At 45.1% G+C, this 14,992-nt stretch overlaps 3 protein-coding genes across 3 annotated transcripts; 2 read left to right on the plus strand and 1 right to left on the minus strand.

Annotated features, from left to right (window-relative positions):
* Nucleotides 1-318: 318 nt before the first annotated feature.
* On the plus strand, nt 319-3,657 carry LOC311361344 (G-protein coupled receptor 55; the record flags this gene model as incomplete). The annotated part of the gene is made up of 3 exons (XM_084481511.1): nt 319-326; nt 2,261-2,990; nt 3,451-3,657. The coding sequence occupies 3 exons, from the start codon at nt 319-321 to the stop codon at nt 3,655-3,657; spliced, it is 945 nt and encodes a 314-aa protein (XP_084337637.1).
* Nucleotides 3,658-5,654: 1,997 nt separating this feature from the next.
* On the minus strand, nt 5,655-10,055 carry itm2cb (integral membrane protein 2Cb; the record flags this gene model as incomplete). The annotated part of the gene is made up of 6 exons (XM_084481562.1): nt 9,907-10,055; nt 8,394-8,537; nt 7,999-8,199; nt 7,382-7,492; nt 6,663-6,813; nt 5,655-5,746 (listed from the first exon to the last, which is right to left on the minus strand). Exons 1-6 carry the CDS (start codon nt 9,991-9,993, stop codon nt 5,655-5,657), a joined length of 786 nt encoding a protein of 261 aa, XP_084337688.1. The 5' UTR covers nt 9,994-10,055.
* A 1,464-nt stretch (nt 10,056-11,519) lies between these two features.
* hes6 (hes family bHLH transcription factor 6) lies at nt 11,520-12,655 on the plus strand (the record flags this gene model as incomplete). The annotated part of the gene is made up of 4 exons (XM_084480426.1): nt 11,520-11,594; nt 11,796-11,879; nt 12,008-12,089; nt 12,201-12,655. 4 exons carry the CDS (start codon nt 11,520-11,522, stop codon nt 12,653-12,655), a joined length of 696 nt encoding a protein of 231 aa, XP_084336552.1.
* Between the last annotated feature and the right edge of the window lie 2,337 nt (nt 12,656-14,992).

Below are 14,992 nucleotides of genomic sequence, written 5' to 3' on the forward strand. Positions count from 1 at the left end.
GTGTGTGTGTGTGTGTGTGTGTGTGGGTGGGTGTGAACTTGGTTGCTGCTGTGGGCATCTATGCGTGTGTGTTTGCGCGTATCAGAGAATGTACAGCTGTGACTCCATCTACTTTCCTTTGCTTAGCTTCTTCTTTTGACAACTTCCTCTCTCTCTCTCAGTCTGTGCGTGTGTTTGTCAGTGTGTGTTTATGATTCTCTCTCTCCCTCTCTCTCTATCTGTCTCTCGCTCTGTCTCTCTGTCTTCACTCTTTCACCTGAAAGTTTGTTTTGCCTCACTCTGGATGTAAAATACTAAATGGTGGCCGGCACCTTTACCATGAACAAGTAAGATTTAAAATAGAAAATACTTTTTACACTCCATAACAATTCTGTAATGGAACTATTTATGGTTTAATGTAAAGTGTACGATAAAAATACCATAAGGGAGAATAGTGTGTAGACAGTCAAATGTAAATCGTACATTGTATAGGATACACAAATATGTAAAAGGTATTAGTAAAGGCTTATGAGTAGAGGGTAGTATGCTGATACCATATGAGATACTGGCGGGATCTTCCAGTTATTCGACATGTTGTTGCTTCTCTGTCTTTTTTGGCTGAGCTCTGTTGTTTGTTGTTGCTGTTGTTGACGCGACGCCTCTTAAAAGTGCATCTAGCTTTGTTAACGTTTTTTTGATGTGTGTAGAAGCTGTACATTTATCTCATAGCGCAGTGTGTCGTGTTTTTGTGCGCTTGTTTCAGTTAGTTGCACCCTAGAATGTGTGGAACTTTGTAGGCGTAGGGGAGACATATCAACCATGTTCTTAGTCTGTTTCTGCTTCTTATCTCCAGCCGGAGTCAATTCTCTGACCTCAACAGGCAAAAATGGGCTCCTAAATATTTTTTATTTACACATAGCAAAATAATTTAATAATAATCCTTTTCCACATTTAAATTTAACGTAAGACTCAATAAGACAAACAACTCTTCTTTATTCATGGAATGTAAAAATAAGATGGTTGGAAAGGTAGAATAATAGAAGACTGCACCTTTATGATTTATTTTCTTTCTGTTTTTAATTGTGCTATGTTCCTCAGTGGCCCCGACCAACAGTATCACCCGTAGTAATAACACTGTGGCTTAAATGGTTTGACATCCATGTGGAATATCCCAATAAAAATCATTCCCAAACTATTTTCCTGCCTGTTTGTATACCAGAGTTTCAAACAAATGTCTATTTATCATAAAAATGTATGTAAGTGAATTAAATGGAGTATTTTTGCCAGGTTGTGTAGGGTAATGTTTTTGATGGGCAGGGAGCTCCGAGAACAGGCAGGACTGTGCGACCCTTATAATGTAGAAACCGTTAGCCGCCCTCTATATCACCCATCAACATTTAGACACTGTTAATAACAATTGTAGATGATTGAGGATTTTGTTTTTTCATGGAAGCACTGGCCTCATTAAACTGACCAAGCACTTCAAGGCAGTCTGGGATAAAGCCAACCAAAACCAAGAAACCCTCTGATTGAGTGATTATTCATGCAGATCTGGCACAGATTCAGGCTGTGCTGCGTCATCTGGCCAAAAGAAGGAACTTATGGTTCAAACATGAAGCCTCTGCATGAAGCTCATCATTGTTTTGATCTTACCTCCCACAATCCAACATGTGACTGTGAGTCCATTATTAAAATATTCAGATTCAAATAACATCACTGGTTTAACCAATGATGTTGTAAATAACATCAAACATAATATATTGATATCTATCTCAGGATTCAGATTCACAATGAAGTCAAATAAAAACATTTGTTTACAAAATCCCATTCATAGAGTGTGAAGGTTCTAGATGAGGCCGTGCATGTCAGAGGCCTACTGTGTTCAGGAAGCTGTGGTTGACCAAACAGTCTGAGCATCACGGGTTGCCTGTGTGAGGTGAAACGACTCACGTGGCGTGACAGCCAAATGACACATATACCCATACAATCAAAATGTTTTTCTATAGTTGCGAGTGACAATTACATCATTCCAATTCCTCACAAGAGAAAAGTTCACTGCAAATGTACCCTGTCAGAGCGTTTCTGGGTGAAGGTGATACAAGAGTGAAACTACTAAAGGATGCGTATACTTAAGTGTGTGTGCGTGTGTGTGTGTGTGTGCGTGTGCGTGTGTGTGCGTGTGTGTGTGTGTGTGTGTGAGAGACGTGACGGGAAGTCGACAAATGCATGCCTCCGCTGATCAAATCAACTCACACCCGTTTTGTGTTTTTGCGTTGGACAGCACAACGGCGACATCCAACTGTTCCTTTGAAGAGGTGGACCACCTGATGAAGATCCTGGAGCTGGTGTTCTACATCCCCATCTTCCTCTGTGGCGTGGTGTTCAACGGGTGGGCCCTGCTTGTGTTTTGCTGCTACCTCCCGTGGAGGGAGTCCACCATCTACATGACCAACCTGGTCCTCATGGACCTGATTCTGCTCTGCCCGTTGCCCTTCAAGATGCACGCCACCAACCACATGTGGGCCGCGCAGCACAGGGGCTCTTGCTCCTTCCTGGAGAGCCTTTATTTCATCGGGATGTACGGCAGCATCTACACCATCGCCTGCATCGCTGTGGACCGCTGGCTGGGCATCTGCCACCCCCTCAGATCCACCATGCTCCGCTCACCCAAGGCGGCACGGTGGACATGCGTGGCGGTCTGGGTGGCCGTGCTGGCCGCCCTCTTGCCCGTCTACGGCTTCCATAAGGAAGCCGAGGGAGACTTCCACTGCTTCCACGGTTTCTCGCCGAAGGTGTGGCGCCCCTCGGTCATCGTGTGCCTGGAGGTGTTCGGATACGTCCTCCCGGCACTGGTGATCGTCTACTGCTCCGTGCAGACCGTGTGGACCCTCAACGTGTCTGGCCAGCTGAGCGAACAGAGCAGGGCCTCTGTGAAGGTCATCTACAGCAGCATGGGGGCCTTCCTGGCCCCCTTCACCCCCAGCCACCTGGCGATATTCCTGCAGTTCCTGGTGAGGCTCGCATCAGCCACCTTGCACTCACATCCCGTTTCGCAATGTGATCTGGAAATAAAATATCCAAAGATCCAATGATCCATTTCTGAAAATAATCATGTAAAATGGACTGAATATTAGCATAGCCTTGGAAGAAACCTTGGGCATCTGCTCGGAGTTAGATAGTAACGCAGACCTAGAGAGGATGGGGGGGGGGGGGGGGGGGGGGGGGGGGCAGATGTGACTATTATATCATATAGAAAGGAACCAAATACATCTAGGAAGATTATCTGTTCTTAGCTGCTACACATCCGCTGGAGTAGGCTTCTGGGGTTAGGTTTATGGTTTGGGTTTTGTTTTAGGGTTTAAAGTTACATTTTAGGGTTTGGTTTTAGGCCTAGGTTTAAGGGTAAGGGTTAGATAATATATACCACGGTCATCACAGATGACTGGAGGATAACAGGACTTACTGTTTCAGGTGCATCAAGGTGTGATCCAGGACTGCTGGACAAAGACTAGGGTCAGTCTGTTCCTTCAGCTGGCCATGTGTCTGGCCAACATTACCTGCTGTCTGGACGCTCTCTGCTACTACTTTGTCGCCAAAGAGGTGAGGAGTATCAGGTATTTCAGTCGACGGTCGAGGGGCAGTCAAGGAATGCCCATGCAAATCTCCTCGTCACGGTGAGAAGATGGGACAGGGTTGATCGATCAGAGAAAGCGCCATTGAAGTGGATGGTAGGTGTGTGAATAAAGAATCAGAATGCTACTACTAATGTTGAAAGTAGGAAGACCTAGTTTTGAGAAATTATAATATTCTACAACATTACATTTTACATTTTTACATGTCTTGGAAATATATATTTTTTTAAATTATGGGCAGGTTTCCTGCTTGGTTGTCCTTGAATAATCTCCAAGTGAACTAACTTAAATGGTGATTTGATAGATTGATTCAAATGTATATTTATTTGTGTATTTAATCATGGAGGTGGACAGTGATCCTGAATCTTTCTTGAAAAGTTTAGTTATCGTTATCACAGTTATCGTTGTGCGATAACGTTGGTTTGTTGCTTTCTGTGTACAATGTGGTAAATGTATATCAACATTTGATTCAATATGAAATATGTACATGGACTTAAGGTTTGTGAATGGAGGACTAAGCATTGTGCAATATGACTCAGGTATAAAGTTTATAGCAAATGTTACAGGCAAATTATTTAGTCAACATTAAGTTACTATTAGGAAAGCCTCTAACTCAAAACTCAAACGCAAATGTCAAATTGTCAAAAGTTAAAAAAATGTATTTCCGAAAATAAATAAATCGGATTATAATGCGTGTATTAAAGAAACAGAACGAAAACACTATGTTAATGAGTCTTTCTTCCTCTGGTGTAACAGTGCCACCCCGTGGCGAGATACAACTTAACTTATGTACTGAACTATGTGTGTTACTACTATACGTGTAACACATTCAGCTAAACATTGATAACTGTACAACTATTCATATAAACAGTTGAACAGTTTCAGTCAAACATCCAATTTGATGTGTCTATGAAGGAGAGCCGATAAAAAGCATTTATATACCAAATTATAGACAGACACGACATGCTTATGTTAGATCATTTATTCTTAAGGTGAGAGATATTACAAGTAGAATATACAGCCAGGCAAAGAAAGTGTGCTGTGGTAATAAACTAAGCACACAGGTCTTCTTCCCCAGAAACCAACGACCAGTCTCATATATTACAGTAGAAATAAACCTTCTCAAAGGTGGGACGAATGGGTTGAGTTAAAGATGGAGAAACTGGACACAGCTATAGGAACTAACTTGAGTTACGAGCAGGAGAAGCAAGACATGAAGGAAGCTAAAAACCCTTTGATCCGACCTAGCATTCTAAGCTACATAGCATTCTTGTCTCAGTCTTTTCCACTGCATCGCTGCCTGCATACTTTGGTATGTCTCCCTGTCAAATAAAAGCACTGCTTCTAGATACAGTCTAAAGCCATGAGATATCTCTAGTACGAAAGTGGAAGATACCAAAGGAACGGAAATGGCCGGTAATGAAAGGATAACACAACGAAACAAACCGATTTCTGAAAAAATCGATGCTTTTAACGATATGAAAACCAGGAGAGAATCGATTTACAGTAGATATTGCTTAGGAACAATTAAATGTACACACATTTGGACAAGAAACTACATTTCAACGACATGAGGTATGCTTTGCTATTTTCTTCAACAATACAGTTTGTACATGTGAGTGCACAGTGCAAAGCAGCAAACTCTGAGCTCACAACATTAGTTAATAATTCTGAATCAAATCAAGTCAAGAACTAGTCAAATAAAAGAATGAACTTCACCAACAGGAGACGAAAAACATTGTGAACGACCGACCAGGCTACATATATATCCCAATACATATACACAATTCAAAGATACAGATGGATTCATGGTCAGAGACATGAACATCCAACACAAACAACAAGAGAGCATTAAAAATCCAACTTCAGAAACGAAAAATAGAAAAAAAAATCATAAGAATAGAAAAACACAAGTAATAACCCTGTGACTGTTGGAAAAATTGTTGCCCTTAAAGTGCAGTGAAAGCCAAAACAATTCAAGAGGTAAGGTTTAACAATTGGCTTGAGAATTGGACAGTCGAGGACTCCATGATGGCTTCCCGCTTAAAAGCGGTCGCAGATGACCGTCTCCACGACGAAAGTGTTCTCAAAATGACGGATGCTATGGCATCGCTTCGTCTCGCGTCGGTCAATGCCTGGAATAAAAAGAAACAATACATCATTCACTATGATCAATGACATACATAACAGGAGTTGTATTGCGCGTGACATGACACATACTGTATACAGAACGCATAGATATACGCATTAGGTTATCACGTTGTTTCCTCCTCTTATCGACAATTAAAGCTATACGCCCATATATGCACTGCCAAGGAAGTTGGTCTTGTTCGTCACACAACTCAAGGAGCCTGCCAGCTCCTTGCTACTACGCAACACCACCTCCTCTAAGCTGTGTGGACCCGGGTTGCGTGTGTTGAGTGAATCATGGTGTCACAGAGCAAGAAGCTCCCAGCTTGCGCCCACACACACACACACACACACTCACAAATGGACACACACACACACAGATACACACAACACAAGGCTGTTAGAAGAGGATTCTACTCTGTGGGCGGCTCACGTGTCAAGGACACACACATTTCACACACGAGGCAGGAAGCCCCTATTCATTGGTGGTGGTTGTATAATTTATTCGCACACTGTCATACCTCCTTCCCCCCCACCCCCCTCCCCAACACACACACACACACACACCAGATGCCCCCCCAAACCCACGGACTTCCTGGGATTCTCAACTTATAAGTTGGCACCCCCAGAACGGTCCTGGCGATCTAGCACATATCCCATGACACAGTGTCTCGCTGCGGAGGGGGGGGGGGGGTTGTCATACAGGGTCTGACTCGGTGCTGTTTCTTCAACCAGAGAGACTGACTAATGCTAGCGGTGGGGGGGGGGGGGGGGGGGGGGTCTCTCACAAGTCACTCGCCTCACGGCGAGTGACTTGTGACGAGGCAAATATCGGCAAAAAAATAAGATATAAGGGCTTTGTGTGTGTGTCCGGTCCCCTGTGCGTGTGTGTGTGTGTGTGTGTGTGTGTGTGTGACTCACGTTTGTGCTGGCTGCGGCGTCTCAGGCGGTAGGTCTCTTTGCCGTAGCAGAGCCGGTGGATGAAGGGTCCCAGCTGCCTCATGTTCCTCACGCGGCCCGCCACCACCATCTCCTCCTGGATGATGTAGGTCTGGGGGAGGTATGTCCCTCTCTGCGCACACACACACACGTCCCGGGGTTACTGACTGTTCTCTACTCGACAAGGAGCTGGAGGTTTCCCACCGAGGTGTTCTAGTCCCATGCAGGCAGGGAGTACCTTCTCTCCCCCTTCTTTCTCTCTTTTTTTCTCCCTTTCTCCCTTCCCCCCCTCCTCCCTCTGTCATCTCTCTTTCATTGCTCTCATTCTCTCCCTTTCTCTCTCTCTCTCTCTCTCGTCCTACCCTTGACTCTCTCCTCCTCCCTCCTCCCCCTCGTCCTCACTGCTATCCTCCTCCCCCCCCCTCTCCCTCTCTCTCTCCCTCTCTCATCCTCATCACTTCTCTCTCACTCCTTTTCTCGCTCTCTCCCTTTCTCTCTCCCACTCTCGTCCTACCCTTGACTCTCTCCACCTCATCCTCACTTCTATCCTCCTCCCCCCCTCTCTCTCTCCCTCTCTCTCTCTCTCTCTCTCTCTCTCCCTTTCTCTCTCTCTCATTCTCTCCCTCTCCCTCTCTCGTCCTACCCTTGACTCTCCGCTCTCCCCTCCTCCCTCCCTCTCTCTCTCTGGGGGCCGGCCTCACCTTGACGTTGACGAGCAGCTCCCAGAGGCTGCGGGGGGGCATGACCAGGGTGGTGTTGAGCTCAATGATGTAACACTTGTCCAGGGCGAGGTCGTGGTACGCCGTCAGGCCCTGAGGAGAACACACACACACACACACGCATGAGTCGTGAAACAGAGCGCAGCTGCTGTTCTACCTTGTTCTGATACCGAGGTCCCAGTTGTTTGTTTGATTTTGATGACGCTGGCTTATTAATATTCTTTTTCAACACTTTTTGATTTGAGCTGCTGTAACGCCTTTATTCCCCTAGTGGGATGATTAAAGCATCTATCTGTCTAGCTTTCTATCCATCCACGTATCTCTCTATCTCTATCTAGCAATCTATCCATCCATCTCTGCATGTCTATGATATCTATCTTTATATCTATGTATCTATCTCTGTCTATCTATCTATCTCTATGTCTGTCTGTCTGTCTATCTCTCTATCGATGTATCTATCTCTGTCTATCTCTCTATGTCTATTTGTCTGTCGATCTATCTATCTATCTATCTTTCTATCCATCTCTCTCTCTCTATCTCTGTCTGTCTATCTGTCCATCCGTCTGTCTGTCCATGAGCCTGACCTGCTCTCCTCTTACCCGGTGGAAGTCGTGGATGATGTCGGCGGGGTCGCTGCCCCCGAAGCGGGGGGTGGGCACGCTGATCTGCTCGTAGTTGTCGTCCAGGTAGATGCCCAGGTTCTCCTCCAGCTCCTGCCGGCCCCTCATGGGGGAGAACACGGCGTCCTCATACACCACGCGGCAGTGGAACAGGCTGTCCTCGGGCATCTGCTGAGAGGACTGAAGCGGGAGAACCACCGTGAGTCATCATCTCTCTCTCTCTCTCTCTCTCTCCCACTGCCTGACACTCTCCTACTCTCGCTTTCTATTGATTGACTTCTTTTTGTTGCTGGCGATTCATCCTTCATTCATCATTCATTTCTAGTAGTGTCGTAGCAAGCCCTCCCGCAGAACGCCGGGGGTGGTGCGCTCACCTGCGTCACGTAGTAGAAGCGGTAGGCGTAGATGGAGGCCATCACCAGCCCGGCCATGAAGACCACCAGGCCGAAGGTGAGGCAGCACAGCCCGTTGAGGAAGGATCTCTTGGGTTTCCCTCCGAGAGCGAGGACCAGTTCCTCCTGTGGACACAGGACAGGAGACACAATAGATATTTAGATACACCACAACACACACCACTCCATGTCTCAACGTCAAGCAGCCTATCATCGGACGGCGGGCGGCGGGCATAGTTTCTTCATAACGGGACGGAAAGTCGAGGGAGAGGAACGTGATTGAACCAGCGCGGTTCTATTTGTGTGGTTTGAGTGTCGTCTTTATTACGAGCTTCTGAAAAAGCAATCGACAAAAGGGACTGAAGATGACGAAGATGCTGGAGCGTCTGTCTGGCAGCCGGGCTATTCTTGGACGCCTACTTCCTCATTCCATATTTGTCAATGCTCGCCGGCACCTCGGGGGATGGGGGGGAGCTGAGAAATGAGAGCGATTGCGTATGACAGGAGTCCCACCGCCACGTGGGAGGATGTATTAATATACCTTCTCACACACACACACACACACACACACAGCAGTGTCTGACGCCTAGCCCACCACACGGTCACTTGAAATCTATTGTGTGTGTGTGTGTGTGTGTGTGTGTGTGGGCGAGGGTGGGGGGGGGGGGGGGGGGTTGACAGGAACAGTGTGGACTTAGTGAGATGAAAATTGCACACATCCCATTGCGCGTCTATAATTAACGCACAATCCAATTAGGAGCACACCTCCATAGACCATACGTAGAGTATTAGTAGGACACATTGATTTAAATACTACAACACAGTCTAGAATTGGCGATGGTTTTACGCTTAATGATATTGTACAATTCCTATAATGGGATTCACCAGCGGGAATTGTATAACACCTGAATAGTCTATAACGATAACATAATGAATACCAAAATAACAACCCATTTTTATATACCCATTTTTATACATGTCCGCTTTCGTTATCTCGATGATTGCAGTTTAAACGGTGCACGTTTTATTTTTTGACCCACAGCAGACAAAGACGTTGCGTTTGTCCCATCTGCAGTGTTCTCTGCAAACCCAAACACGGTGATGTAATGACAACAACCCCAGGCGGTGTCGGCTGTCAAGTTTGTAATGATATCTCTGCAAGGTTATCAGTGTAGAATTTCTTGAGAATTATAGTCTTTTACCGAATGTCTTACAGCTACATGTAAAATGGCAGCCTGAAGCCTAATGAATACTGGCATTCAAAACAATAAGGGTTAAATCAATCCAAGGTGATTTAGGAAAAAGGTTTGTGTAAATGCTTTTGCATTTAACCAATCGCACATACAGTAACGTTAGACCTATAATTGATAACTTAATGCACTAGATTGAACTACACAATTGCACCCCCCCCCCCCCCCCCAATTAAGTAGGATATTCATTTACAAAAAAATACATCTCAAACAAAACAAAGACAACGGAGATTTAGTCAACTCACATGAGCCCGAGGAATCTGTATCTTGTCTTCATCGTTCTCCTTCTCTGGCTTCTGTGCGGACACAGCTTGGAACGTGATCTTCACCATGATATCTGTATAATTGTGTCTGGGTTTGGTACAGTGGATCGTATCGGCCCAGGCGGGATGAATATATACCAGTGTCACTCTCTCGCCCCCGCCGATTTTACACTCGCAGTGTGACCTCAGCAGCGCGTCCGCTCTGACGAACAAGCTGCGTGTGGGCTCCTTGGAGATTCCACCTGTCAAAATAAAAGCCCGCGTCCAAATTACTTTCTATTTAAATGTAAATTATATTTAATTATGTAAAACTATGTGATTATCATTTGGTTCTCTGGGTGATTTCACTAGAATTATTCCTGTAAAGTTGCATTCGTACTGTATACAAACGAGCATTATCGAAATGGATGCTGATCACGTCTCTTACTTTGAAGGTTATCTCCAGATATGGTAGTGCGTTCCGTGCCTTTTTTAAAGCAAGAAACCTAATGTGTGTGCCTCGCTGCTTAACACTTCCATCATCCGGAAATGTTATAATGTTCCGAAATAATAGACCTTATTGAGCCTCCAGAAATCTAGCCTACTATAAAGATGTGGTGGAGGCGTTGGGTTATAAGACAAATACTCAGAATACTACTAGAATAATGAGGAGGAAGACCGGGTTCCCTTCCCTCGTTTATGTAACGCGGATCTTATGTGTAGGGTTTTGTATGAGATAAATAGCTTTGATATTTGTCAATGGGGCCGACTCACAATATGAATCATAATAGCATATCATTGTAGAGATGGTAAATCCTATTTGCTCAAGGATATGTGCAAAAACCACCAGCCATGTAAACCCAAGTAGCTGAGCAATCGCCTAATTGTTAAAGGCTGATTGCTTTCCAAACAGGCCTTAACAAGAAGGCGACTAATGATGCAACGTGAGAACTGCCATTGAATGGCCCTGCTAATTTATCTGATGAAAGTCCAGTAGTCCGCATTAAATAATACATTATTCAATCATTAATTTCATTAATTGTGCAGACACATTTTACAGCACAGTTTGCTTGAAACAGTTCACAAACTGGTGTATAACAAATTAAATAAAGTAAAAAATCTCCAACTTAAATATTCTCCTTTTATATCTGTTCAAATCCTCTTTTGGGGTATCAGACACACATAAATTATGCAAAGCTTTCTCTTTACACGTTCTCTGCTAAACGTTCATCTCTCTTCTCTGCATTTCAAACTGAGGAGCAGGACTCCTCTCGAGACAAAAGTATCGACCTGTGATTGGCTGGGAGGTCTGTGACCAGTCCGCACCATCGCTCTTACCCTGGAGCCTGGCTCCTCCATTCATATGTAAATCAGGGTCCATACATATATATAGGCTACCAGCTAGCCTGCGTGTTGTCGACCCCGGCTCTCAGCTGAGCGATAAGGCGAGCTGCCCCCCCTCCCACACACACACACACACACCCTCCTCTGCAAACCGTTTTTCTCTGGCAGCTGGGACCCCCGGCCATCTGCTCTGCCCCCACTGATACACTTTAACGGTTGTGTGTCCTTACGATCCGTTCAGTGGTTGTTCCTTGCCGGGGTGTTCGGACAACATGGCCCCCTTTCCCCACCACGCACACGGAACAGGCAGCGACGAGAAGCCCAAAGAGTTTAAAGTGGACCGGAAGGTATGTCGCTGTGTGTGTGTGTGTGTGTGTGTGTGTGTGTGTGTGTGTGTGTGTGTGTGTGTGTGTGTGTGTGTGTGTGTGTGTGTGTGTGTGTGTGTGTGTGTGTGTGTGTGTGTGTGTTTGTATTCAATTGTAACACTGCACACACGTTTTCCAGGGCTACAACGTTATGATTGTGTGCTGACTTTTCCTGTGTTCCAGATCCGGAAGCCTCTGGTGGAGAGGCAGAGGAGGGCCCGCATCAATGAAAGTTTGCAGGAACTCAGAGCGCTGGCAGACTCGGATGTAAGAACCGGCAAAATAGTTTATTTTACAATCAAAACGAATGAACGCGGAGTCAAAACGTTGGGTTGTGACTTAACCTCATCGGGTTTAATTCTTTGTTTTTTATTTATTCATTCATTCATTCGCAGTTGCAGTCGAAGATGGAGAACGCCGAGGTGTTGGAGCTGACAGTAAGACGGGTGGAGAACATTCTGCAGAGCCAAGCACAAGGTACGACTCGTGTTTTAATGTTGTTATACTGCTATAATATTGTCACAACCGTCCCTGTGTGTTTTGGGGGGGTTGAACTCACTTCTCTCTCTCTGGATGGTTCCTCTTCAGAACTGGACCTGGTGAACCGAGAGGCGCGAGAGAGGTTCGCTGCGGGCTACATCCAGTGCATGCACGAAGTGCACAGCTTCGTGTCCAACTGTCCAGGCATCGACCCCGCGATCGCCGCGGATCTCCTCAACCATCTTCTGGAGAGCATGCCATTGAACGACGAGGATCGACTCCAAGTGATGATGTCGGACATATTCTCCGACTGCCCCCCTCACCACAACAACAGCAGCAACAGTAGCAGCAGCACTTGGTCCGAGAGCGGCCGGTCCAGCCCCTGCAGCCCGGGATCCCCCGCCCTGTCCCCGGCCCCGTCCTCCTCTACTGACGACCTCTGCTCGGATCTAGAGGAGACGGACTCCGAGCAAAGCAACTTATCTATACACGAAGGGGAAATCCAGGATGTGTCCTGTATGCAATATTTATCGTATCCCAAATCCATGTGGAGACCATGGTAGATCAGGCTCCCATCCTGCACGTTTTAATTAGATTTGGTGATTTGTAACTTTCGCGGCCCACTAGGATGAAGACAGCTAGGATAACTTTGACATGTTTCTGAGTGCCACCTGACAAGCTCTTTGTGTGATTTAATAGAAAAAAAAATAAACTGTAATTTTGAATTTAATTTGTAAACGTATTTAAATGTTTTAACTATTTAAGGTGGTTGATTTGGTCAATGCTGACCTGTTTGATTTTAATTGGTGAAGATAGTTGTTGGCCGGGCCTTTTGAAAGGGGGAAATGTACATATTTACATGTTGTGTTTTTAGCATGGCGACCTTGCTTGTCCCACCAGAGAAGCAGGATTAGTTGTGTGTGAATTACTTTCCTCCCATAGAATTGAATTTCATATGAATACATGAAATTACTGTTGGTCCAATAGCTGAGTAACCCATGTTGTCTTAGTGATGTCGGTTTTTGAATAAATACAAAATCCTTTTAAATTCATGTGTTTTCAACTCTATCTCTCATTCACGATTCCTTACCAGACTCGTGTATCTGACTATTATTTTACATTTTAATTGGTTATGAATTAGCCCCTACAATAGAGACCTACAGGCCAATATGTAAACATCCTTCAAGCATGCTAAATGCTGAATTAGGCCTACATCTTACGAAAATAAGCAAGATGTTACATCTCTGTTGCCTTGCTTTAGGCTTTGTGTTAACTAATTGAAACACCCTAATAGACAACACAGAATAGCTTTATCTTAGTTTGGTAACTGCTCAGCAAAAGCAGGCTGCTTCATTCTTATAGCCGCATGTTTAAATTAAATATATATAATATTCACCGATACATCTTGATGAAAAGCATGCATTGTGTGCACTTAAGACCAGCGTGGAAGTAGGACAGACGAGAAGGCACAGCGAGAGCTGCAGACACTCTCCTTGTCCTGCATCGCCAGGTAGGCTCTCTGATGTCCAGCTCCCTCCCGCCCCCACCAGTGTTTACACATACACCAAGGTACCCTGTCCCGAAGAACCCTTTCATTGCTACGTTGGAACAAATGCGTTTTAGCTTTCACCAGGCAGAGACATGCAGTCCTATACAACTGCGGATGTAGAAACTAAACTCAAGCCATCCAGGATATCGTTGTAGATTTATGATTTCATGTCGAGGAGAGAGGGACCGGAATTGTGGGGGAACCCTGCCACCCCCCACCCCCAAAGGTGTGAATGGTCCCTGTTGGGGGTGCGATCTGAACATTTCACACCTCGCCTTCAAGAAGCCGAGGTGCCAACAGGATAGTGACCGTGGCCGCTTTGATCAGCCCAGACGTGGGCCAGTCCAGGGCCCAGACACGCAGCTCCACTGTCTGCAGACTGCTGGGCTCTACATGAGATCTAAGGACTAGGCTACAGATCTTTAAAATAACATATTTAGGGATTTGTATCGGAGAATGAATCATGAAATTGTTCTAGGACTTACTTGAAATCGTTAATTTAATTATTAGTACCGTTTGTTGAAGAAATCGGCGTCCAGACAGGGACAATATGTGGTTGGCAGCAACGTTCAAGTCGTTAACACCCATTAAATGCTCATCGGCTCTGGAAGAATAATCCCTTTATAATATTGTGACGGTTCGAGTGCATTGGACTAACATCCCCTTTCAAACAGTTCGCAGTTAAACAGTGGGAGTACTGTCAACTGCCAAATGATAGTCCTAATGGGTCTTTAGAAGAGAGAAAGTAAATGGATGATCAAGTCAAGTCGATTTGTAGCCCATGTGTAGGTTTCCTGATACATTTTTAATGAGAACTAATGAAAGCTCTCCGTAAGTGTGCCGTACAGAGAAATATTGATGCGTAGCTTTTTGCAGTAGAAAGAAATGACAAAAACAGACAGATATTTAAAGTGCCTCTCCAACAACAGCAATTTAATAAATAAAAAGATAGAGAAACCAGAACAATTTGCATCAAAGGCGCATATTCTGTTTCATATGTGCAGGGTAATGGGCAGTGCAAAGATTCACAGACGCAAATGCCTAGAAAAAAAGACCTTTGATAACTGGTTTAAATTGCTTTATGCCATGCAATAACCCTAAAAGTTCCACTTCAAAAGTGGCCACACACTTGACATGGAGGGTAAAATGAGCTTCAGCTGCAACGGCTGGACCTCAAAGGAAACCGCTCAGCTTATAGGCCTAATGGTTGCTGCGTTCCATTATTTATCATTCTTTTAATTCACCCTGTTCTCTATGAAGGCATTTAGTATGAATCTCATCCCAGGTCGTTCCCACTCTGGACTAAGAGTCTTGCTTCTCTTTAGCATGTAGTCCAGCAATGCTGAGGCAT

This window comes from Micromesistius poutassou (assembly GCF_964030765.1).
Source record: "Micromesistius poutassou genome assembly, chromosome: 16".
NCBI classification, from domain to species: domain Eukaryota; kingdom Metazoa; phylum Chordata; class Actinopteri; order Gadiformes; family Gadidae; genus Micromesistius; species Micromesistius poutassou.